The 26808-nt window shown below is 42.0% G+C and overlaps 1 protein-coding gene across 1 annotated transcript in view; it reads right to left on the reverse strand.

The window, feature by feature from the left end:
• Window positions 1-26808, reverse strand: part of MROH9 (maestro heat like repeat family member 9) — a 96189-nt gene that overhangs the window by 52464 nt on the left and 16917 nt on the right. The window contains exons 2-10 of the mRNA XM_045982310.1: window positions 23203-23338; window positions 22541-22627; window positions 20053-20157; window positions 16679-16814; window positions 10747-10871; window positions 6700-6849; window positions 3899-4053; window positions 1441-1606; window positions 203-345 (exon numbers count right to left, since the gene is read on the reverse strand). Of these exons, the coding sequence (XP_045838266.1) occupies window positions 203-345; window positions 1441-1606; window positions 3899-4053; window positions 6700-6849; window positions 10747-10871; window positions 16679-16814; window positions 20053-20157; window positions 22541-22627; window positions 23203-23338 (1203 nt within the window). The remainder of the gene's footprint in view (window positions 1-202; window positions 346-1440; window positions 1607-3898; window positions 4054-6699; window positions 6850-10746; window positions 10872-16678; window positions 16815-20052; window positions 20158-22540; window positions 22628-23202; window positions 23339-26808) is intronic.

Below are 26808 nucleotides of genomic sequence, written 5' to 3' on the forward strand. Positions count from 1 at the left end.
CCCGCCGCCGCCGCTCCGGGCGCGCGGGGCACACGCTCGGGGCGGCCCGCGCACCTCTCGGGACTTGGGGATTCTGAAGGCTTCGACCCTCCCGGGGGAGGAAACCAGGGAGCGCAGACGCTGCGCGGTGAGGAGCGCCTGAGCCCGAGGGGCCGCGGCAGCCCATCCCCCGCCGCGGCGGCAGTAACGGACGCGGGCTCACACGGTCCTGTCCTGGGTCGTGAGCCGCAGGTCGCCGCTGTAGAAGAGCTGGAGCACGAGCGCCATCAGCAGCTGCGGGAAGAGCTGGGCCACCGCCTTGCGGTACGAGGCGACCGGCAGCAGCGCGCACAGGGCCTGCGACGCCTGCGGGGGGAGGAGGCGAGGATGCACGTTCTGCCCGCACACCCGCGGCCTCGGGGAGGCGGGAGGGGGAAGCACCGCCCCTCCCGCGACCCCCCTGCGCACGGGCATTCACTCGTTCTGGTCCATTCTGAGCCAGGACCTGTGCCCGGTGCTCTGTGAGCTCCCCCAGCGCGTCAAGCATCCTTGGCTCCAAACCAGCGGGAAGCAAGGTGGTTCCCAAGGACGACCACATCCCAGTGTCCCCTTCATCTGCGGCCATGGAGAAGGGTCCTGCCAGGAACCCAGGCCCTCCCTGCGCTTGAACAACCCAGGCGGTGACATATTGCCGAGGAGGCAGGCCAGGCCAGTGACCGTCATGTGGCCAACGGACCACCGCGACGGCGTCCGCCACGTCCAAGAACCACCCTCCCTGGTGTCTGTGGAGCACGACCCATCTCACCGCCACCGTATCTCCATAAGACTGGAACGGACTCCCGCGAGTAAGATTTCACCCCTCAGGAGATGGAAAATGGTGGGCACAAATGGCCTTAGGCCTTCATAGGCCTATAAAAGTCTGTGCGGTGTAGTGGGTGGTGGTTCCCTGCCACCATCTGCCACCGTCTCCGAGCCTCACCTTTGCTCCCTTCTCTCCTTTTGGTTTCTCTGCGGTCGCTGATGTACCAGGCAAGGTTTCATCACTATGGAGCTTGTGTCCTTCTCTCTGTCTAGAAATCGCCTGCCTGGATATTAGCAGGGATCACGGCTTCATTCCCTGACTGGGTGTTGCCTCCACAGAGCAGCCTCCCCTGACCGACTTTCCGAAGCCCACGCTGTCACTTTCCTTTCCCCACATCACTTGATGTCTCTTCTCAGCTAAATATCGTCTGACACATGACACACCTTTTTGTTCATTGTCTGTGTTTTTTACCAGAAGGTAAGCTTCCTGATCAGGATGCGGCATATAGTAGGCACTCAATAAGTGCATGTTGGATGAATGAATGAATGAACGAATGAAAGCAGGACAGTGTCCAGAAGGACGGCGGAGCCTGTGGGCAGACCGGGATTTTCACGGTCAGAGAAACACGAGGACAGAGACGCACTCCTGATGTCCCTTACCGCTACAGGCATCATGTTGGTAGTATCGAGCGAGAACCGCCTTCTTTCCTTGAGGCTGTCCTGCATTTCTCCAGGCTTTCCTTTCAGTATCAGCAAGATCGTCTTCAGCACGTGCGGGGCCACGCTGGACTCGGAACCTGCCGCGTGCCACATCAGGATCAAAGTGCTGCAAACACAGCCCACCCCCGCCCCACCACAGTGAGAATCAGGCTGGTCATTTCCTACGTAATTCTGTGTCACGGATCAGGAAAGGTCTTGGGTTTACATGTTTTATAGCAAAGACATTGCAGACAAATCGAAACCAACTTGATATGCTCATTTCCAAAGGATCCCATTAATCTCTTGTCCTTGAAAACACAGGAAGGATTTCAGTGAGATGTTAACAGAAAACACCGTCTGCAAGTTCACTTCCTAGCACATCTAAATGTCTGTCCAGGTCAATGCCAGGAACTGATAAGCTTTCTCCATTCCATACTCTGGCCCCCCACCTTGTGATCTTGTTTATCCAGGAAAAATGGAATATTTAAAAGCTGGTATAAAAATACAAATTAATATAAATAAATATATCAACTTAAAAAACCCAAATAGAAATACTAAGCAAAAAAACTATATAAATTTAAAAATTAGAAAAGGAAATTTTATTTATTTATTTTAACTTTTATTTATTTGACAGAGATCACAAGTAGGCAGAGAGGCAGGCAGAGAGAGAGAGCAGGCTCCCCGCTGAGCTGAGAGCCCGATGCGGGGCTCGATCCCAGGACCCTGAGATCATGACCTGAGCCGAAGGCAGAGGCTTCAACCCACTGAGCCACCCAGGCGCCCCAGAAAAGGAAATTTAAATTGAGCTCAGAGGAGTGGGCCCTTTTGTGAAATGTCACACATTTAATTAGCGACACAGGTGTCACTCACAAGAACCCTGGCTTCTCAAGTCCCAGTCCCCTAGGTCCTTTCTACATGCCTGGCCATTCAAGATGACTCTTTCTTATTGCTTATCTTAAAAACTGCTACACACCTCTGTGTGGGCATATGTTCCTGATCCCTTGTCAATTCATGCTGGGCTCTGAACCTTATTTTGTCGTCTCTCTGCATTTAGGTTCCTAATAGGGAGGCCTGGTCCTACAGAGCACAGACATACCAGCTCTTTAGAACCATTATTCCACTGCTCCCGCCTTCTGGGCTCAGCTTTAGAACTTTGCTTGGAACCACATGGACATCCAGTCTCATACGCCCCGTATCATTCCCTTACTTCTAGATCGAACCTTCCAGGTGACCAGACATTCTCTATCTCTGATTTAGCTCAACTCCAAATCCTAGTCCTTTCTCCCTCAGTCCTCACCTACTAGTGCACAAGATCTGCCGGTGACCGTTTTAATTAAATTCACCTCACTCGGGTTATGCTCTCTCTGTCGTTCGTACGGAGTCACTGGCAACGCCTATCAATGTTGGGCTATTCCTTCTCAACAAAAGGTTTGGAGGCTGGTAACATATTGCATACAGTGGCTTCTTACTTCCTGAATGAGAAAACACTGAGACTCACGAAGATTTTTGATTTCCAGGTGTCTTCTCGGTAGTAAAATACTTTGTACTTATGAGCCTCCCAAATAAATATAAGCTTTCAGTTAGGGGGAAAAAAAAAAGTCAGTCGTATAATTGGTTTATCACTTTGTGGACGTTGATGCCCTTTCATGGGTGTTAACTCATCTAACCCATATAATTGCTGTATAGATAAAGAACTTTTCGCACCTCACAGACAAATTGGGGCTCAAGGAGTTTAGAAACTTGTGTGGCTGGGAAGGAATTCAGACCCATTTGTTTCGGAAGCCTGAATCCTCTCCATAATGTAACTTCCTGCCTTGTGTATGGTTAGTAGTAAAGAAGTATTACTTTCCTTCTCAAGGTCCAGATGACGGGAATGGGGGGACATCATTTACGACTCTCTTCTGCTGTGTGAGTCTCAGACTGTCCCACTGGCCCACACTGGTATTCTCTGCTCCTTAATATTTTCTGTGATCCTCAATCACGAATTCCAGATAAATAGCTAAGGAACAGCTACTTTTAATGTTTCATTATTTTGCCGGTGGATGGAAGTACCTTACATCTGTTCTTCATAAATGAGGGGGGTGGGGAAAGCCCTATAAATGTAATCACTTATGGGGAAAAACCCACCATCACTGTGCGGAGAGGTTGGTTCCTACGGGTTAGGCAGCAGAACACAATTTAAAGCCTCAGATAAACAACAGTGACAACAACCATTTGTTGATGGTGTTTACCGTGCGTAGGTATTGTATGAGAACAGGAATAAAGCGCATGATCCTTTTCACATTTTATGGTCATACTAGGTGATGCAAAACAGATATGCTTTTTCAGACAAAAAGAAGCCAGGCCTGACTTGCCAGCTCTGTCGGATTCTGGAGGCTATGAACAAAGCCCCTAGAAGGGGTGAGGGAGACTTACTTACTTGTCTGCCGGGACTGGGTAATCCATAAGTTGGAAGACAACCTTCTTTGGTGAGGTGCGTGTTAACAAGGTGACGACCCGCAACATTGTGCGCTTCATAACGTGAGAAGGATTCTCACACAATTGCTTATAGATGGTGTCCACAATCTTCGACACCTGGAACAGCAATGTAACCGGTCAACAAGAGCCTCTTTTTCCATGGCCACCTCTAAAGCAAGGCATTTCTTGGATGTAAGAATTCAGCCTTTCTCAGAATGGCCAAGACAGCAATTAATGCACAAACAAGCACTAGAGGGCAGCATATTTATGTGTGTGACTCCACAATGTAGAACATCTATTGGGATGAGAAATAAGCCTATGCATTTATTGATAGTGGGAAAATACCCATTTTTTTTAGTTTATTTGGGGGAAGGTAGACTTCCTTATTTAAGATATATAAGCTCAGTATAGAAAACATGTATAAAAAACAACATGGAGATTCCTCAAAAAGTTGAAAATACAGCTGCACTACGACCAAGCATTTGCACTACTGGGTATTTACCCTAAAGATACAAACGTAGTGATCTGAAGGGACACATGCACACCAATGTTTACAACGGCAATGTCCACAATAGCCAAACTATGGAAAGAACCTACATGCCCATCCACAGATGAATGGAGAAAGAAGACGTGGTATATATACACAATGGAATACTATGCAGCCATCAAAAGAAGTGAAATCTTGCCATCTGCAATGACGTGGATGGAATTAGAGGGTGTTATGCTAAGCAAAATAAGTCAGTCAGAGAAAGACAATTATCATATGATCTCTCTGATATGAGGAATTTGAGAGGCAGGGCGGGGGTTTGGGGGGGTAGGGAAGGAAAAAATGAAACAAGAGGGATTGGGAGGGAGACAAACCATAAGAGACTCTTAATCTCACAAAACAAACAGGGTTGCTGGGGGGAGGGGAGTATGGAGAAGGTGGCTGGGTGATGGACACTGGGGAGGTCTGTGCTATGCTGTGAAGTGTGTAAGCCTGATGATGCACAGACCTGTACCCTTGGGGCAAATAATACATTATATATTAACAAAAATAATTTTAAAAACCCCCAAAGCAAAAACAAACAAACAGAAAAAAGAAAACATGTATAATTCAAGTCCTTTAAGAAGGAAGTCAAAATAATGGAACACAATAACAATGGAACTGTATACTTCAGAAAACCTTTCTGACAAAGAAGACTTGAATTTACATAGGGAATGGATGAACTATGTGTTCAAAGAATGACCCAGAATGGTAAACACTGAGTCACATAATGCTGCAAATTCTATTCATAGGCCCTACGTTGGTTTTATTTTTTTCCCCTTTTTATAAAGGGGGAAAAAGGAAAAAAATCTCCTTGAAGAAGGAGATTACGAGCTAGACCTGAAATTTGTCTCAAATTAATGGCTGTTTATTCAACACCAGATTTCACCCAACAAGATAACTTCGCTTTTTGTTTTGAAAACATTCCTTAGCGATCAGAAGCTGAAATGTCGGTCGGCATAATTTACATCTCACTGCAGTTGTCTCATACACAGCCAGTTATCTGTGCAGAACCCCTGCTCCAAGCAATAAGTAGAAAATAAATGAATGAATAAACAAACGGTTAAAAGTGCAGGACATTCCTCACGCTGTGCATGCTCCAAGGGGAGCATGAAATGGGGGACACTGAACACTGCTCTTCTCCACAGACCTTTGAACGATGAGTTTAGAGCTCTTCCTTCTCACCCCCTTCTCCTTGCGGCAGGGCCCAGAACAAGCCAGCTATGGTATCGTGCACTGAGGATGGCAATCATGATCTGCTTTAGTTCTTCAGATTTGCCGTGTTAGATTTGCTTAGAGATTGTAAGCCCACATACTCAGTGTGCAATTTAGGGATTTTTCAGGGCTAATTTTAACTGTGCACAATTTTCCATTATAACTGATTTTGTTTTATTTTTAAAGTATTTTATTTAGTTAGTTTTACAGAGAGAGGGCATAGGAGCGGGAGGAGCAGCCGCGGGGGAGGGAAGGGAGAAATCTCCCACTGTCTTCACACGGAGGGAGGAGCTCTGCGAGGCTGGTTCTCCCAAGCCCCAGACCGTGACCTGAGCCAAAGCAGAGTCCTGTATGAGCTATGAAATGTGAATTGCATTATTTTCTTGAGCCAAATGCTGTTATATTTACATCGATCACTGGCATCGCACAATACAAAGATGGTGAAGTCTGTGCTATTTAAAAATTGGTTTTCCTTTTTTTTTTTTTTTTTAACTTAGAAAGGCATTAAATAGAAAATAGAAATGCCATGACAAATCGAGAGAGAAAGAGACTGTGGAGGAAAGGCAAAACACTCTTCATATGTTTGTATATCCAAAGACACTTTTCCCCCTCTGTTTTGAACAGGAAACCCAAATTCATTTACACTTGGCCCCACCAATTGTGCAGCTGGCCCTACAGCGAGCTGAGGGTCCTAGAAAACTTTTCCTAGTGGTTACACATAGGATTTCAATTATATATGTACCATTTTACGGTTTTTAATGTATTCTTTTAAAAAAACCGATGCAGATGTTGGTAAGATATTACGATTTGGTATGATTGGTAGGTAAACACTCATGACATTATTTTCTAAACTCTTCTGCGGGCTTCAACGACTTCACACACACAAAAAGCCTCATCGGATTAATAACATCATGAACAATAGCAAGAAACACACGGGAAAAAAAGTTTAGGCATATAAGAGAGGCAACAAGAGCACATTAGAGAAGAAAATCTGTTTCTCTACTCACTGTCGAGGATCTTACCATGGTGACCTTATGTGCGTGATATTCCAAGGTCAACTTCAGCAGGGTCGATGCCCTGATTGCGATTATGTTATTAGGTGAAGAGAGTCTCATGAGGAGACTCCACACGAAGTCAGTCAGCAAGGACGGCAGCAGGGTGAATCCTACACTCTGAAACCAAAAAGGAGAGCTGTGACCTCACGCCTTACCTACCGTAACGTACGAAAGACAACCGAATTCAGTCATCCTGGATGAAGCTCCCGGGCCAGGTAGGGCCAAGTGATTTTTGTAGGCCGTAGGCATTTCTGCTGTTGTGGCCCTCTTCCACCATTCAAAAAGGTTAAAAATTGAATTTTACAACTGTATTGCTATTGAGATGACTATAATTCAAGTGGAATTACATTTATTTTTTTCTTCTGATTTTTTTAAAAGATTTTATTTATTTATTTGACAGAGAGATCACAAGTAGGCAGAGAGGCAGGCAGAGAGAGGGAAGCAGGCTCCCTGCTGAGCAGAGAGCCTGGTGCGGGACTCGATCCCAGGACCCTGAGATCATGACCTGAGCCGAAGGCAGCGGCTTAACCCACTGAGCCACCCAGGCGCCCCTTTCTTCTGATTTTTAAAGTGGCTAAAACACTTTTATCTAAATAAGTCACCTCTTGGGCCAGGCCAGGAAAAAATGAAAAACCATGGTATTACAATTAGGAGGAACTGTAAAATACTGATTTTACACCAATTCAGCTGTTCAGATATTAGAAATTATTGTGGGATTCTCTAGTTTTGGAAATTAGCTTGCTGAGATCTGATACCAGCATGATTAGCAGATGCAGGAGAGGATGAAGTAAGAAAGGCAGGATGATTCAAGGGGTGGACTGGACTTTCCTCTTTTACAGAGAAGGACCAAGAAACAGGGAGAGAGAAAGGCTCATATGTCAATGACTGAGGTATAAGAACAATTCAAACAATCCTTTTTTTTTTTTTAAGTCAGAGTAATATCCATGGACCATAAAATAGCAAAATTACATGATTTTACATGGATCTCTCAGTTAAGAAAGATGGACGAAGCACATTTTTTCCTTTCCTGTACACAAATATATGCATATATATTGCGTATTATATTATAAACACACACACACACACACACACACCATCATTTTCCCAAGTACAGAAGGTACCCAGTCTTGCCAGTGAAAGCTTATCTGCATCCCTCTTTAAAGGATGTAGCATAGCTCTTTTTGGTCAGTAGGGCAAACTTGAGGTTTGAGTAAAAATGGGGGACCCCCAGTCTCCCTCCTACTGGGCAGAGGGGTGAGGGGTGGTATCCTTGGAATGCTGTGGAAGAAAGCTAAAGGAGGGTCACTAAGGCTTGGTGAGATTGACTGAGTATCACAAATAGTTTGCCCTTCTTTAAGAAAGCCAGATTTCATTATATGATTAGTCGAATTAAAAAAAATTGAAATGGGGGAATGTTCTCTTTTAAATCTCTATTTGTTTATTCAATGAAATTATTTTAGTGTCTAAGAGTTGTAGAAGGAGCAATTTCTAGTGAAAATGAGAACTGCTAGAAGTTTTTGTCATGTGAAGGTCCAGGTATGACAGTACTATATCAAACGACAGGGACTCCCTATAAAATGTGATTTACATGTTACTCTTTAGAAATATACCAATCCCGTAGGACCAGCTGGAATCTTTAGAAATCACTTATATCTCCCCAATTTCTTACTCTTTTTTTTTTTTTTAACATTTCATTGATTTATTTATTTGAGAGAGTGAGCAAGAGAGAGAAAGAGAGAGAGAAAGCATGAGCAGGGACAGAGGGAGAGGATGAGGGAGAAGCAGACACCAGCGGAGCAGGGAGCCCTATGCAGGGCTTGATCCCAGGAACCTGGGATCATGACCTGGGCCAAAGGCAGATGCTTAACTGACTGAGCCATCCAGGCGCCCCTTGTTTCTTACTCTTATACTGTGTTATTACATATTCTTGATGCTACTCATTGTAATGGCTGCGTGATAATCTATTAACTTGATATTCCATAATTTATCATCTATTTCTCTGTGTTTTCACAAAATTTGTTTAAAAAATAAAGCAAACATCTGTGAAGAACCTCTCCTCACAAATAGCTGTATTATTTTTAGTTTTTTTCCGTTGTGGCTCCTTCAGAAGACAGTGTCCTCTCTTATAACTGGTCACTATATAAAAGAATGGCTTCTTAATCTGTTAACTGCTTTTTAAAAAAATTTGATCCTCCCTTTTCATGGTGTCTTGTTTATAGCTCTCTTGGCTGAAAACCTTGGTGCTTATCGTCCTATTCGCCTCCTTTGGACTTTGTCTCTGGCCGTGGTCTTCTTGATCCCCTTGTCGCAACCTCCGATTCTCTCGGTCCAGCCGTTCCAGTTGCCGCTGAACGCGCTCGCCTCGGGGTTTGCCAGCTACTGCTCTTGCCCACAGGGCACCACTGTCCTGCTTTGGTGTCACAAGTGGGACCCAAACAAGAGGTCATGAATGCAAGGATCCAGGGCACCCTCCCCACAAATCCAGGATTTCCGAATCTGAAGAACCTTCAACTCAGACAAGACAAAACACAACCTGAAATTGGTAGTAGCGAGGACGGCGATCTGAGGAGTCAGTCCTCCACTCCCAGCTCCATCATGGTGCTCAGGGTCCCAGTTCCAGGGTACTGGAGTGGAGGATACAAGAATGTGGAAGAATTTTCGAGTAAACCTATAGAGATGCTTGGTTTCTTCACACAAACGGACCATTCCATAGTCAACCAGTCTCATGATCTTTGAGGTGAACGGAATAAGAATAATGCTTGATTAAGAGTCATTTATGGTTAAATGACTCTTAATCTCACAAATAAACTGGGGGTTGCTGGGGGGAGGTGGGATTGGGAGAGGGGGAGCGGGCTATGGACATTGGGGAGGGGAGGCGAACCATAAGAGACTATGGACTCTGAAAAACAACCTGAGGGTTTTGAAGGGTCAGGGGTGGGAGGTTGGGGCAACCTGAGGGTTTTGAAGGGTCAGGGGTGGGAGGTTGGGGGAACAGGTGGTGGGTAATGGGGAGGGCACGTTTTGCATGGAGCACTGGGTGTTGTGCAAAAAGAATGAATAATGTTACACTGAATAAATAAATAAAATGAAAAAAAAAAGAATAATGCTTGATTTTGGAAACATGCATCATCACGCAAACACATATTTAAGATATCTATGCAGTATTTTTGACCATATTAAGTAAGATGTTTGCTTCCACAGCTCCTCAGCCTCCCACAATTCTGTTTCTCTCAGCCAGGGGAGGAGAAGTCACTGCTTTCTGTATCCAGTTTTAGGAGGAGCTAAAGGCTCTCCCCCTGTCAAGAGATGAACTCGCCTGAAGGACTTCCCCAGCAGCTTTGCTGAGCTGTTGGCTTGACGTGTGTGGCTAGAAGCCCATCTAGGGACAGCCTAGGCTGCTGCCCAACCTAGGCGGCCGAGCAGGGTGACCTCTCAAGCAGATGGATAAGCCACGGACTTTGAAGAAAGCGAGGGACTACACGGAACCTCATGGTTTTTCCCCAGGGTTGGGTCAAGGCAAAAACTATCTACTTGGCACTGAAGTTTATCACTTCAACTTAGAAATTTTTTTAACACTTTATTTAAAAACAATATCTAAATCAGGTTATTTTGATGTTTGTTGAGTGAAACATAAAACTATCACAAAGCCTGTTAATTGGTGACTCCATTAAGTTTACTAAATAAATAACCAGAAATTCCCCATCTTTAGTGTATATATAATGACCAAAAAAAAGAACTATAAAACTAGAAAACACTTCTCTCATTTGCATTCTGTAAGGATTACATAAAATAATATTCATTGCTGTATTCAGGAATAACAGGCATCATTCTTATTCATAGGGATGAAAATTGGGAAACCAAAGAGTCTACAGGTTACTTACTCTGGGCTTCGCCGAACTTTAAAAACATGGAAAACATTAATTAAAAATGTAAACTGTTGAAATAAGTTGCCACTCAAGGTAATAACACACATGAAATAAAAGTCATAGGACCAAGTGCAGGGGGGCAAGTTACCTGGGTAATTTTAGTTTTGTCCCGTTGCAAGATCTTAGGTAGGAATTCCATATCAGAGGGAGTAGTCAGGAGGCAGTGATTACCAGACTTCTCGTACATGGCGGATCTTTTCCTTTCAGTATTCGCTGCATGAAGGAAAAGATTTTAAGGTTTTTACGTGATCGTCCGTTCCTTCTATGACATTGCTATTTCCAGTTCCTCCTTCCTTCCCAATTCTGGAGATCTAAAGTATTCTGAACATTTAACTCCCTGCTAATACTTTCATCCCATCAAATGTTAGGACAGCACTGATCCAGGGTCCATACACGTTCACACGAGGTCTCTGTGAAACACACATGCAGGACACAGACGACTTTAATCGGTTGCGCACATATTGAATACATTTAGGCCATCAAATGCATCGCCCCCCGCACTGGGGAAGCTGTGGCTAAGTCGGAGTGCTTCTTGGTGGGAGAGCAGACTTGGAGTGTTTTGCGAGGAGCCTAGGAAGCTGCCTCGCAGCAAAGCCAGAAGCTGTCAGTGAAGACTTCAGGTGCCGATGCTTTCGGTCCCGGAGAAGGGGAGTTTCCATGATTTCATTGGTTTGCTAACAGCCCTATAGAGATTTCACTGACCTACAGTTTATTTAAAATGTACGTACTGCATGGAGCACTGAGTGTGATGCCAAAACAATGAACACTGTTACGCTGTAAATAAACAAAAAAAAAAAATGTACTTTGAAAAACAACCTGAGGGTTTTGAAGGGTCAGGGGTGGGAGGTTGGGGGAACAGGTGGTGGGTAATAGGGAGGGCACGTTTTACATGGAGCACTGGGTGTTGTGCAAAAACAATGAATACTGTTATGCTGAAAAAAAAAATAAAAACAAAGGTAAAAAAATGTACAATTTTAAGTTTTTAATATATGTATATGCCAGTGAAAATATTACTGCAGTAAAAAATAAGCAAATACAAAATTTTTAAAAAGCCACAACCATATTCATTTCCTCCAGCACACCTGCTGCCTGTGTCCACCCCGATCCAAAGGCAACCACAGATCTGCTTTCTGTTATCGGCTGTCAAGTTCATGTTTTCTGTCTTCTAATTTTATAAAAATGGATTCACAGAGCATGTAATCTTCCATGATTTGGCACTTTTCACTCAGCAAGAGTATTTTGTGATTCATCCAAGTTGTCTGGATCAAGACTTCTTTCCTGTTTTACTGACGAGTACCGAGTACCACTCGTTGTAGGTGCGTACCCTCGTCTGCTAATCCATTTGCCGACTGGTAGACACATCTGGGTTGTTTCCGGTTTTTGGCTTTTCCAGATAAAGGTGCTGTCAACATCTGTGTACAAGTCTTGGTGTGGATATCTGCCTTCACTCCTCTTAGGTACGGCCTAAGTGATGGAATGACTGGATCGTTTGGTATGTGTGTGTTATCTTTTTAGGATACTGCCAAATTATTTCCCAAAATTGTTGTACCATTTCACACTCCCTGTAGCAATGTGTGAGAGTTTCGGCGGCTTCACATCTTTAATAACATATGGTACGGTCAGCGTGTCCATTTGAGATATCCTAATGGATACGGAGTGGGATTTCATGGCAGTTTTTAAGTTACGTGTCTTTTATGACCAAATGTTGAACATCTTTCGGTGTGTGTCCTTGCCATCTGTGGTTCTTTGGTGAAATGATTCAAATAATTCAAATCAAATTTACTGTATTTTAATTTGTTTCTGCTTTCTTACTGAGTTTGAGTGTGCATTTTTAAATTCTGGCTACAGGCCTTTTCTCAGATATGTAACTTGCAAATATCTTCTCCCAGTGTACGGCTTCTCTCTTCTCTTAAGTGTCTTTCGAAGATTAGAACGGATTAATTTTTCATTTTTCAAATTTATAGGTCATGCTTTTGGTGTTGTATTTAAGAAGTCCTTGGGGCACCTCGGTGGCTCAGTCAGTTAAGCATCTGGCTCTTGATTTTGGCTCAGGTCATGACTTCAGAGTCCTGAGATGGAGCCCTGAGATGGGTTAGGATTCTCTCTTTCCCTCTCCTTTTCGTCCTCCCCCACTGCCTTCTCCTCTGCCTGGTCTCAAAAAAAAAGGAAAAAGAAAAAGAAAATCTTTGTCTAATTCAAGGTACAAGAACTTCTTTTAGTTTCACAGTTTTAGGTTTTGCATTTAGTCTTATGGGTCCATTTTGAATCAATTTTGCATTATGTAAAAGATACAGATCAAAGTTCTTTTCTTTTGCATGTATATAACCAATTTTTTCAACCCTGTTTACTGATGTTTTCTCTTTCTTCACTTAACTGCCTTTGAATTTGCATCAAAAAGTATTTGACCATACATATGTGCATCAATTTATAAATTTCTGCTCCTGTTTCCTTGAGGAACACTGGTCTCTAGTTCTGTTTTGTTTTTCTTTTTCTTATAACGTCTTTATGTGCTTTTGGCATCAGAATTTTGCTGTCCTACTGAATGAGCTGGCAAGCATTCAGTCTTTCTCACATCTCGGTAAGAATTTGAATAGGATTGATACAGTTTCTTCCTTTAACTGTTTGCTAGATCATTTCAGTTTGGAGATTATATTTTCATTTTGCTCAAAATACTTTCAGTTTCCATTTTTATTTCTTTTTCTGACTAATGGGTTACTTAGAAGTGGATGACCTGGTTTCCAAATATTTTGAATTTTCCAGATCCCTTTCTGTTTTTTATTTCTAATTTAATTCCATTTTGGTCAGAGAATAGATTTAGTATGAATTAAAGACATTTTGCTTTCTTAAGACTTGATTTATGGCTTGAATACGGTCTATTCTGGCAAATTTTGTTTTTCCTTGAGAATGTTCATTTTTCCATTATTGGTGGAGTGTGCTATAAATGTCAATCAGGTCAAGTTAGTTCAAGTCTGTATCCTTAACACTTTTCTGTGTCATCATGAATTATCGAGAGCGGGGTACTGAATTCTCTGATTGTAATTCTAGATCTACTCCAGTTCTATACATTTTTGTTTAATGTATTTTGATTTTTAATTTTTATATATTTTTGTTTTTAGGGACATATGTATTTAGGATTATTATGTCCTATTAGTTAATTGACACCTTTATCATTATGAAATTATCCTCTTTTTCCCTGGATGTATTCTTTGCTCTGAATTTTATATATATATACATATGTTATATATATATATATATATAACATATATATATAACATATATATGTATATAACATATGTAACATATGTACATATGTACATATATACATATAACATATATATATGTATATAACATATATAACATGTATATTTTTGTATATATTTTTTGATATTGACTTAGCCACTCTAGTTTCCTTTTGACTAATGCTACTATGCTATATCAGTTTCCAACTTTTAACTTTTATTGTCTTTGTGGCTTTGCATTTAAAGTGGATGTCTCATGGGCAGCATATAGCTGAGCCTTGATTTTGCCCAGTCTGAGAATCTCTGCCTTTTCATTGGAGGTATTCAGAATATTTACAATTACTCTAGATGGCTTTAAGTCTTCACTATTTGTTTTCTATTTTTCCTGTCTGTTCTTCCTTTTTTTTTCCTTCTTTGTCTTGTCTTATCTTTCTCTTCTTCTCCTTCTTCTTCCTCCACTTCTTCTGAGAAAGAGAGAGAAAAGGCTGGGGGCAGGGGACGGGGGAGTGGCAGAGGCAGAGGGAGAGGGAGAGGGAGAGAATCTTAAGCAGATTTGGCACTCAGCAGGGAGCCCAACATGGGGCTCCTTCTCATGACCCTGAGATCAATGCCTGGGCTGAAATCAAGAGTTGGTCGCTCAACCAATGAAGCCACCCAGGTGCCCTTTTTTGTCTTCTTTTAAAGTACCTAGTACATTACATCTCCATTTGGATTTATTATATGTAACTCTTTGCTACATTATCTAAGAGGCTGCTTTAAGCTTCTTAGATTTTATATTATACCTCTTTAGCTTTTCACAATTTACTTTTAAGGGATATTTCATGACTCTGTGCAAGAACCTGGAACTGTGGTCGTAGTCCCTCTCTCAATCCTCTGAGCTATTGCCATATATTTAGCTTGCACATTGTGATTATTTTTTGCCTTCAACAGGTGATCGTTGTTTTAAAAGATTTAAATAACGAGAAGAGAATTTTAGTATTTACCTACATAGTTTTACCCCATTATTCTTAATTCCTTTATGTAGATCCAGATTCTCACCTGGATTTTTTTTTTTTCCTGAAGGGTTTCCTGTAGTATTTCTTATAGTGCAGACCTGCTGGTGATGAATTCTAACAGCTCTTGAATATCTAAACATGTCTTTATTTCACTTTCGTTTTTAAAAGAATTTTTGCTGACTGAAGGATTCCAGATTGACTTTTTTTTCCTTTCAGTACACTGGGAGGCTGCACTACTGCCTATGGCTTTTATTGTTTTGGATGAGAAATCTGCCGTCATTTTTGCCTTTGCTCCTCTGAATGAAATGTCTTTTTTCCTCTGGCTCTCTTTAAAATGATATTGTTGATCTCCGCTGGAGTGTCCTTCCGCTCAGACATTGCAGTTTTCATCTCCAGAGGCTTGGCTGAAGTCTTTTAGAAATTCTCCTGTGTCCCTACTTCACACACTCGTCTTTTTCTCTGACTCCCTCAATGAATGGAATATATGACAGTAACTGCTTTAATGTCCCTGTCTACTAATTCTATCATCTGGGTCAGTTTTGATGAATTTTTCTCCTCGTTACGGGTTTTAGTCTGCTTCTTTGCATACCTAGTAATTTCTACTGGATGTCAGACACCGTGAGTGTTAACTTGGTGAGTGTTGGAATTGTATTCTTGGGAGTAGTCTTGGACTTCATTCTGATGAACATTTAAAGTATTTGGAGATCATTTGATCTTTTTAGATCTTGTTTTTAAGCTTTGTTCACTGGCATGAAAACAATTTAGTCTAGAGATAATTTTTTTTCTTCTAATGAAACAAAATGCTTTGAGTGCCTTTTTTACTTATAAATTATGAAGTTTTAAATTCTGGCTTAGAGTCACAGGCACGATTCCCAGCCTTCGGGAGCTCACTGGATTTTTGTCTCTAACTGTTCTCCCTCAGCCTCAGGGAGTCTCCTCACGGGCTCTGATCACTCCATGCCTGAATGGTTAAAGTGGACCCTGGCAGGTCTCTGGAGGTCTCTCTTTGGGCCCTCCTCCTGCTGCTCAGGTCCCAGGCCTGTAAACTGGTACTCAGACCTGTAAACTCTAGCTGTCTTGATTCCTAATTCTGTCTCTTCAGCTTGGTGAGACAACTGGGTTAGAGCCTAAAAACTCCTTTAGGCGGTAAGCTCGGGCGATTGGAATCCCACCTCGTTTACTCATTTGTTCCCGTCTCTCAGCAACCATTGTCCTTTGTTATCTGATGTTCAATGCCTTAAGAACAATGATATACATTTATATACTTAATAATCATGTATTATGGGAGGATAAATCTTTTATCCGTTTAAGTTATTTGGAAATAGTTTGATACTTTCAGGACTTGCTTTTATGCTTTGTTAGGCTGCCCACAGCAACACTGACTTTAGTGTTGGGCTAATTTTTCCCAACCACCAAAGTGAGAATCTGAATATTCTATCTGATGCCCCATTAGAGGGGAAAAGTATGCCTCCTTTTTAAAAGTCCCATTGATAATCTTTCTTCTTCTTCCCTTTCTCCCCACGGAATTCCTGTCCCCATCATTAACACACAACAGTAATTAAAGTATAGTACTTTATAGATCTCGAAGAACCAAATATTACTAGTCATATTACTATTACATATTTTGCTAATTCTAAAAAAGATTACAAAATATATTTTAGAAAGTGGGACTACAGATGTTGGGAAGGATTTAGAAATCTACAGAGCCTTCTTGGGACCCTTAAGTGGAAGAATTAGGGACAAATCCTTAGTATCCATTAGAAGAGATGGTGTGAACCATTCTTACCATTCTGACACTTCGCAATGCAGAGGAGGTGGTACAGGCCTGAGGACGCCTGTTGTGTGATTAAGGGATCACTGTGGCAACACAGAAGAGACAGTTCTGCTGCCAGGACACCCAAACATGGGGCATCAACACTTGCCTAGTGGGAAAACAGAGGAGAGAAAAATGCATTAACTGTGCGTAGTTAACAAGGAGTGTCTGTATCTGGTCCTCTAATATATATGTATCAGACTAGGATTAGAGGATGAACTTCAGACTTGACAAAACCTTTATTCAAATATGTTCCTGATCCTCAATTTCCTCATCTGTAAACTGCGGACAACAAATGCTTTCTTGTAGTAGTTACTGGGGGGCCTATTTATGACAAAAAGCAAGTTCTTGCTTTCCAAGCCAGTTGCTCTGGGGAAATCATCTTCCCTGGGCGCTAGTCTGCCCGGTGCCCTCACCTGCGGCTCCCTCCCCACCGCAGCGTTCAGGACTTGGGTCTCTCCCGAGCTGTGTGTTCGCACTTCTACCAGCTTTGATTTGGACTCATCTCTACCTTTACTTGTGGAGTTTGTTTTGCCGGTCTTCAGGTCGATTTCTGGGGTGTCCAGGATAATTTGAAAATTATCTACTCGTATCCCGGAGATAAAGCGAGCCTAGGGCCCTCCCACTCCACGGCCATCACCCTCCTTATATCCCACCCGTCTTTCAAATGCTGATGTGCCGAAGGAACAAACCTGGGGAAAATCTTCTGTCCGTGATCCACCACGGCATGGTTAGCTCACATTTCCTTGCCTGTTTGAAAACTGAACAGTTTAATGGGAGGGACGAACATGACAGCGCAGAGGTCAGATAAGGAGAATTACTGCATTAAAAGTATTTTTGATAGAAAATCCAAGTCAAAATCAAAATCCTGACTACAAATGGGAGTCAGGCTTGTTCGATAGGATGAAGGCCTCTGAGACCCGAGAAGACATTGGCTATCGGGTAGTTTATGGGGGAAAAAAGTCCCCCCGCTGAATGGATGGCGCCTGAGAGCAGAGTGGACCGTGACCCTAGAGAAGGGCAGACAAGTCTTCACTGAGGATGTTCGACGTCGGACGTGGAGGTTCACAGAGGACGCCTGTGGGAAGCTCAGCTTTTAATTTAGTAATACATCCAGCTGTTTTGGTTCGTGTATTTGTCCTCTCTCCTCCATCCATTTCATGGACGAGCCCTCTTTAGAGGACATTACCCTAAAGAGAAAGTTCGGTCTTATGCCTCCGGGGCTGACCGGGCTGAGGCGAGCGGAGCCTCCGTGTCCCGGGGAACGCCGCTGTGTCTCCACCTGCTGGCGCTCCGGCACGTTGCAGAGCGAAGTGCTAAGTCACCCTACGAGGCTTCTGGAAGGAATCTGGAAAAGTAGGAACCGTCAATTCAGGAGAGCCTTCTGCCACAGAAATGGAATTGCATATTTATCTTTTCACAGTTGAGCGGTGGGCTGTGTGTAGGGGGAATGACCTTTATGAACATCATCAAAGTCGAGAAGAGGAGATAGAAGATGACAAAACTCCAAAATGTCTTACCCGTTACCTGAGTGGAACTCACTAGAACGAACGAACGAATGAACGAATGACTACATGTATACTGAATGAAAATGTGGAAGCAGATAGAAGCATACGAATAGGTCTTGCGCAGACAGTCCCCATCAAATTCTCGCCGAGGGTCTGAAGCATTCAGGGCCTACGCAGCAAGGAGGCCGGAGATGCGAACCAAACTCAATGTCAAGCCTTGCTGAGAAACTTGGTGTGATTCGCCTTTCAAACATTTGAAGGGATGGCCAGCCATTTTAGAGAACCGGAGAGCCAGAAGACTGGAACAAACCACTCCATCCCTCTTTTGAAATCATCAACACGATGCAAAGAACATCACGGATTAGTTTTCCTCGTGTAAGCAAATTGTGTAACATCCCAAAGCTGATGTTAAACAAAATAGTAAGAATTCAGGTATGTTCTAAGGGTTATCTAGGCTTTTAGTCTCAATATGTCTGGAAGCCATTTGTATAAGTAGTAGAAAATGGCTACACAAAGACGGTATCATAAATGCATGTTTCTGATCCTCTTTATTCTGAACTCCTAAAATATTTCAAACAATCAGAGGAGCAATTAGAAGTGCACATTTAAAGTCACAGTTGAGGACGAGCTACGGTGAGTGCTGTGAAGTGTGTAAGCCTGACGATTCGCAGACCTGTACCCCTGGGGCCAATAATACATTATATGTTAATAAAAATAATTAATAAAAAAATCACAGGTAAGGATGAGTTGCAAAACAGAGGTTGGGTACACAGTATCCGTAAGAGAGAGAAATGTTTGTAGATAGTAAGGTCTCTTGGAAGGCAATGATGTTATTAAAAACATAGAAAACTTCAGCAAATACCGGCAATTATGAGATGCCTATTTGTTCTCCATTTGAAAAGCAACAATTAGAAAGTCCAGTGACTTGCCCGTGTCGTGGAGGTGTAGGGAAACAGTCAGTGTAACATCCGCAGGAGTACGGACGAGGTAGTTCTGTAGTGCTGAAACGGTAACCTATTCCTGCTCTGTGATCTATCATCTTTCTAAGTATTTCTAAGTACGTATGTACTTGAACAAAGGTGACCATTTGTATACTGTTGAACTAAAAAAAAAAAACCCTAAATATTCCTGAATGTCCATCTGTAAGTAGATTACAATATATGAAAACTACAGATACATGCTTTGGCTGAAAGAATGAGATAACCCCACACATGTTCCCATGGAGATCCCTGAGGCACGGACTGTTCAGCGAAAAATCGAACTGCAGAACCAGGCACAAATATAATGGGGTTTTAATAAAGAAGCACTACGTAAAATCCGTGTATCTCAGAGCGTGCCTGCGTGTGCGGGTGTGCGCACGGGGCCGTCAGCCGGGCCGACCCGGCAGCCCGCGGGGAGGAGAGTGAGGGCTTCTGCCCCATCCTAGCGCGCTCTACGATGACACGACTCGGCATGACTTGTATGAGTTTCAAACAAGTGCATAATGGTTTAAAAATATGTTAGGAAAAGGAGAAATGAGGAGGAAGGAGGGATGGAGGGTTAATAAGGTTGCACGTGACACGGACCGCGACCCACAGAGAGTGGAGGTGACGAGTCGGCGACACGTTTGGCCACTCCTTCTGCGGGCGGAAAGCAGAAAGGGTCTTAGCAACTGGTTGAGAGACTCTGCTCTGACGGGCCTAAATCATGGAGTATATTGACTCTTTTCTTCATGTCCCACCTGCCAGCACGCTCCTACCAAGCAGGCGCTTAGGAGTTTTCAAGGCCCCAGGCCCGGAAAGCGGGGCTATGGCAATGCGGCCTTGGAAGCCCGTGGCGTGATGGCGCTGGGTGACTTACGTAGCCCCTGACTTTCCGGGATGCAAAGCTTAGCACCCTGCTGATGATCACCATAATCCTCTCCTGCAGGTAGGAGCTGTCTTCGTTCATCCACACAGCCATGTCCTGTGGAAAACACAATCATCACCCTAGAGCCGGGGTTTCCATGTCTACAAGCTCCCTCCGTTAGTCTGCAACTTCGCCAAGTCAGGGGCCCCCGCGGACCCTGATTATTTCATATCTAACCTACATTTATCTCAAAAAGATGTCAAGCTAGGAGTATGCTACTCCATCTACTGGCATAACTACACCCGGGTTGTATGTTATTTAATTTCATGCAATGGAGGGCGCCTGGGTGGCTCAGTGGGTTAATTTCATGCAATGGATATTTACTCATGATGTGCATTGTAAGTCGCTTTGTCAGTCATCACGGAAAGTTTATCAAGAGGCTGTCGTGGGATTCTTAGCAGCTTCTCCTGCTTTTCTTTCAAAGGACGCATCCGCTCTCTGTCTCTCTCATCACAGGATCCGATTTTCAGTTTTAAAAAAGAATTGAAATGTCATCTGGTCCTGAAATGTCATCTCACTCCAGAAGTTCCTCTGCAGACTCAACACTCAGATATGTTCTGGCTCATAGTTGCAGAGAATATTCCTGGAGACAGCTCGGTTAGAAAGTTCTTGCTAATTCTGATTCATCTCCATCTTGCTGTAACTCTGTTTGTTCTAAACCTTCAGAGGCAGCAACATATTTACAAGCTTGGGAAGGGAGGAAACGGCATATGCCTCACATACCAACCACCACTAACGGATTTCTTTCTTTCTTTCTTTCGTTTTCTTTTTTTTTTTAAACATTTTAATTTATTTATTTGCCAGACAGAGATCACAAGCAGGCAGAGAGGCAGGCAGAGAGAGAGGGCAGGAAGCAGGCTCCCGGCTGAGCAGAGAGCCCAATGCGGGGCTCGATCCCAGGACCCTGAGATCATGACCTGAGCCGAAGGCAGAGGCTTAACCCACTGAGCCACCCAGGAGCCCCCGCTAACAGATTTGTTTGTTCGAATCCACAGTATTTGTGCTAAATCTCCTCCTTTCACTTGCTCCCATTGTAGAAAACTCTTCTGAAGTCCACTTCCCAGGGCAGAAGAGTCTCTAAATCCCAGGGGGGCCAGGCTGTGCCTTTCCCAAGAGTGGGCTTTTAGCTCTTTCTGAGAATCAAGTGAGTTTCTAGACATGGATGGTATGAGAACATGATCAAGGAACAGGTTTCCAAGTTAGAGAGCCCCCCCCCCTTCCCCGTTCATTAGCGTGGCGTATATTATTGCTTCCATTTCCTTATCAGCAAAATGGGGGAAAATCACAGTAGCTTCCTCGGAGGGTTATTTTAAGGATTGCATGAGATAACCTATACGGGAAATATTCAGCTTAGTTAACCTGATGTAGAGTAAATGCCCCTAACAGTAGTTATTGGTTGAAAGCGCATGCGTGGGGAGGTGGTTGTAATAATGGGATAATAGTAAGGACTTTGAAGAGTTGTGAGGTTAAATTTTTAAAAATGCACAGAAAATACTCGACTCAAGGTAGGCACAAATTAACTCCGTGTATTTTGTTTTCCCTCGCATTCCTTCTTGTCTTCCCAGATACCAGTTCTGTTTCTCTACTTGAGTGTATTTTATGATTTGCCTAAACTCAGAAAGCTCCTAGTAGCGTAAGTCAACCTGGTTTCCCAGTATTTCCAGTCAGGTGCCCCCGATGCCATCATATTAGAAGCCGTTGAGGATGGTAAGACATCCTGAGCAGCCTCCTGTCTCTGCCTGGGACGTTAAAGACACCGTGAGGTCCGGACGTAAGTGGGGATCCGGACAGTTGTTGGGCTTTGCTCTGACACCACGGTGTCCGTGAAGCCAGGATGCTTCGCTGCAGCGGTGCTGGGGAGGAAGCAAGCCCGCGGAGACCATCGAGGCATGGCTGCATGGACCCGCAGGTAGACCAAGCCGATCGCCCTCTCTCTGCTCAGCCGCACTGTATCACTCTTACATTGCCACAGAACAGTTGGCTTCTTAAGTGTTTTGTCGCTGCCAGCTTCCCAACATCGAATTCTTTTTTTTTTTAAAGATTTCATTTATTTATTTGACAGACAGAGATCAGAAGTAGGCAGAGAAGCAGGCAGAGAGAGAGGAGGAAGCAGGCTCCCCGCTGAGCAGAGAGCCTGATGTGGGGCTCAATCCCAGGACCCTGGGATCATGACCTGAGCTGAAGGCAGAGGCTTTAACCCACTGAGCCACCCAGGCACCCCCCAACATCGAATTCTTAAAATTATGTCTCTTTAATTGAAATAAAGGGAAGCGATTTCATTTTGGGGATAATTAGACGACCTGGGAGGAAAAGAAAAAAAAATGAGCCACCAAATACTTGAAGGAGACATAATAGGCAAAGGGAAATACTACGTGAAATATAATGACCTCTTGAGATTTACGACAAGAAAACAAAATTGCTCATTTTCCCTTTATTTTACCTTTAAGATTTGCAGTTTGTAGAGATCTTTAGACACTAAGATCAGAAGAGTGTCCTCAAATAAGTTTAAAGTGTTTTGATATAAATTCTGAAAAACAAAAACAGTGACACAAGCAGCCGGCCAGGTAAAATTAGACACAGCTTTGTTCAGTGTCTACGGCTTGACGCCCCGGGGTCCTGCGTTCTCCCCGTAAACTGGAGGTAAGAGAGGAGAGAGACAGCCAGAGAGACCAGAGCTCTCGGACCCGCCACGCATCACGCTCCAGCTTCCAGGGCGGTGCGCCCTGTGGCTGTGCTGGGGAAACCGAGGCCGAGATGTCGCTCCCCTCGCTGCAGGGCTGCTCCTCCCTCCGCCTCTCCCTGCTCTTACTTCCCTCCTGGGAGCATTTGTCCATAAACGCTTGTCCTTGCTAAAATAATGAACCAAAAATCTCTTCATTCATCTATTCCTGTAACTCCTATGCAACCCATCAAATCCCATGAGTTGTAGAATTCACAAGGAGTCCAGGGGGTACAGATGAAAGCTGGAAAGATGAAAGTGGTTAATCTATGGTATCGATAAAAGGTGAAGGACATAACAAGGATTGTGACCTGCGGAGGGGCGCTGGCGTGACTGCTGTGCCGCGTGAAGGCTCCTGACAATTAAGGGACGCAAACGCTCACCTCCAGGTCCTCTTTGTCTTCTTCCCTGGTTCCCATCTCCTTCACTTCCTCAAGACTTGGTATAGAAAATACCATTTCAAAGGAGGACTTTATTATCTTCAGTTGGGTTTCGAACTGCAGTAGGGGATCTACATAGCTGGTAAGAAAGAAGTGTAATTATTAAATAGAGGAGAGAACAAATGTAATCTAAGTTTAGTGGCTTTTTCTGGTGTAAGAGGGAATGGACTAGAAAATGAGGCCCAGCTCTTGGCTTTATACAACATGTGGGTTTTACATATTCTCATAAAAAGGGCAATGGTGCTTTAAATGTAAAGGAATGAGTTTCTTTTCAAAAACCATCTGTAATCAGTTATTTAGAAACCAGAATATATTTCTCCATAGACACAATAATGTAAAGAGTGGTTACAATTCCAGGCAAACCCGCAAAGCCATGCTGAGCTTTAGCTGAAATATATTACTGCCACATTTTCTCTAAGCTGTGATACGACGCTTCTTACATTTTAATGTTTCTGAAATTATTGGGATGCAGCCTCTAATTCTTGGCAGAAGAAACCTGCTGTCAGCAGTTGGAAAGACAAGTTATGACACAGTTGTTATCCCTTAGATATGTGTGATGTGAATAACAGTCCTTCTGATTTTTTTTTTTTTGAGGTGAAAGTATTGTTTTTTTTAAAGATGGTGATATAGATGGTAAGGTAGGAAATTCTGTTGTTGGGCTCAGAATATCTTTTTCTCTACTGGATGGGAAAATCAAAGTGTCTAATCCCACTGTTTGAAATGGAATTTCTTAGACTATGTTAGATAATTTTCAAATCTTGGGAAGATTAATTTGACTTATTCATTGCTTGAATGAATTATTAGACTCTGAACAGCTTCCAGTAGAATTTTCAGGGGACGATAATTAACTTTTAGGGCTAAATACCTTGGCTTAGGAAAATGCAAAATTAAGATTTTGATGAAATAGTGAATAGTTTCTTTCAATGTACTTTGCAATCATACTGCTAGTCCTAAAAATGCTAAAATGTTCCAAATCATGACTAAAGATAAGAAAAGTAGCATGATCCTCTAAGCCTGTGCATAACTGCTAACAGGCAACAGATCTTCAAATTTTAAATGTGAGGAAGGCTGAGTGTGAGACACTGAGGATGCTAAAGAAACAAGACACACGCAAGTCTATGGGTCAACATGGACGACTGCCGTTGAGGATACATTTTTTTTTTTTTGATGCACGTGTAATTCGCTTTCAAAAGAATAGTTAATTAAGTTACTAATGTGTTTTACAGTAAGTGACATCTTAGAATTAAGAATTTCAGTGTAAATGCTTTTTTATATTCCAGGGTGCACAACCAGGTGATAGAGAAAGGAATTGGGAAAGAAGAATAAGCATTCCTCACTCAAGTACTGTATGATCAGTAAGCAAAAGGCAACACGTTTTGCAAGTATAATCTTAAGAATCACAATTGAATAAAACAAAGTAGATGCCTCCTAATAAAAGCATGGGGAAATTATATTAAACAGATCACAAAAAAATCAGGAGGGACATTTTAATATGATAAAATGTTTAGTTCAAATAAAAGAATATTGAGAGATAAATATATGATCATTTGAAATAATAAGAGGGATAGTTAATAACACATAGAAAAAAGTTAAATTATTAAAAATAACTATTAAAAGTACAAGGTACTGAATTATTTAAAATAAAAGAGGAAATAGAAATTGTTAAAGAAAATTATTAAAAATACAAGGAAAAACAAATAGTCATAGAATATTAAGCATTCAATTATCAGCATAATTAGGTAATTATAATTACCTATATAATAATAATTATATATAATTATATATAATTTTATATTTATATAAATTTAAATTTTATATTTATATAAATATATAAATTTATATATAATTATATACAAAATATAATTATATATATAATTATATAATAATAATTAGGTAGGTAAAAATTTAAAATTCTGCAAAAGAGGAGATCTTTACTAAAATTAATAAGAAGGTATAGATAAATTATATTAAATGAGATAACAAGGATCGTCTTTCTCAATAATCATGGTGTGCTGACAAATATTTATCACATTTGTAATATTTGTTTTATTCTCATATCATATTTGTAAATATATGTTTTATTCTCAAATCACAATGAGAAATCTATTTTAAAAATGAGAAAATTCAAAGTCCTTAAAAATACTTGAACATCATTAGAATTTTTCTCATTTAAAATAAGGGGCATTTGGGTAGCTCAGTTGGTTAAGCATCCCACTTTTGGTTTTGGTTCAGGTCATGGTCTTGTGGTTGTGCGATTGAGCCCTGGGTTGGGCTTGGTTCTCAGTGCAGAATCTACTTCAGATTCTCCTTCCCTCTCACTCACCTTCTCTCTCTCTCAAATAAATAAATAAAATCTTTTTTAAAAATAAAAAAATAAAATGAGAGAAAAATGGCAAACTAAACATGTAACCAGATTTTAAAGCTACTAAAAATATAATCAAACAAATAAAGGGCATAAACAAAATGAATAAGTATGAAATGAGGAAAGGGGAATAATAAATATAATGATCCATGCTGGCAAATTTAATAAATATTTAAAAAAGAAAAAAGAGGAAAGAGAAACTAAATATTAAGAAAGCCTACAGAAGTAAAAAAAAAAAAAAGGAGTAAGCTATTTTATGGGTTTAATAGAAACAACTAAGACTGATTTATATTATTAAATTAAACAGGTATATGTGAGGATATAGCTTGTGTGAAATTTTATGAACCAAATAATATTTGGCCAACATACAAAAAGCAAAATCTATAATAAATTTTTAAAATTAAAGGAAAATTATTGCCTGGAGGACTTTCAACACATTTAGGTAGACCAAAAAGAAAAAAAAAAAGTTAAACTTACTTGTGGAGCACAAGTAATAACATGAAGGACACTGGGAGAAGGAAAGGAGAAGTGAGTTGGGGGAAATTGGAGGGGGAGACGAACCATGAGAGACTGTGGACTCTGAGAAACAAACTGAGGGTCTTGGGGGGCGGGGGCGGTTGGGTGAGCCTGGTGGTGGGGATTAAGGAGGGCAGGGATTGCATGGAGCACTGGGTGTGGTGCATAAACAATGAATCTTGGAACACTGAAAAAAAATAAAATAAAATTACAAAAAAAATTATGAAACAGAAGGTTCTAATCCAGGGTCTGCCTTTTGGTGAGCCCTATAAAATACCAAGTTTTGTTTCTACGTGTCTGTGTGTATTTTGTGGGGTGGGTAGTCCAAAAGTTTCATCAGTTTCCCAAAGGAGAATTAAAATAGGTCAAGCAGCACTGATCCTGAGGACTTTATCACCAGACACTAGGGATTTTACTTGCCCGGCATGCATCATCTTAGTACGTCTTCACGGCAATACTGAGAGGTGAGTACTTTCATGATGCCCAACTTTCGGACAAGGAAGCTGAGGCACCGGGAAGTTAAGTAACTTCATCAAAGTCACAAAATCTGGGAGTGGTGGAACTGATATCAGAACGATCTGTTTGTCATAATTGTCTTCCTTTAATTTTATTTGTCATTTTTCCAGAAATTTGTCATATTTCCAGATTTTATTTGTCATACATTGGCCAAG

Source organism: Meles meles, chromosome 17, assembly GCF_922984935.1.
Source record: "Meles meles chromosome 17, mMelMel3.1 paternal haplotype, whole genome shotgun sequence".
In the NCBI taxonomy this organism is placed as follows: Eukaryota; Metazoa; Chordata; class Mammalia; order Carnivora; family Mustelidae; genus Meles; species Meles meles.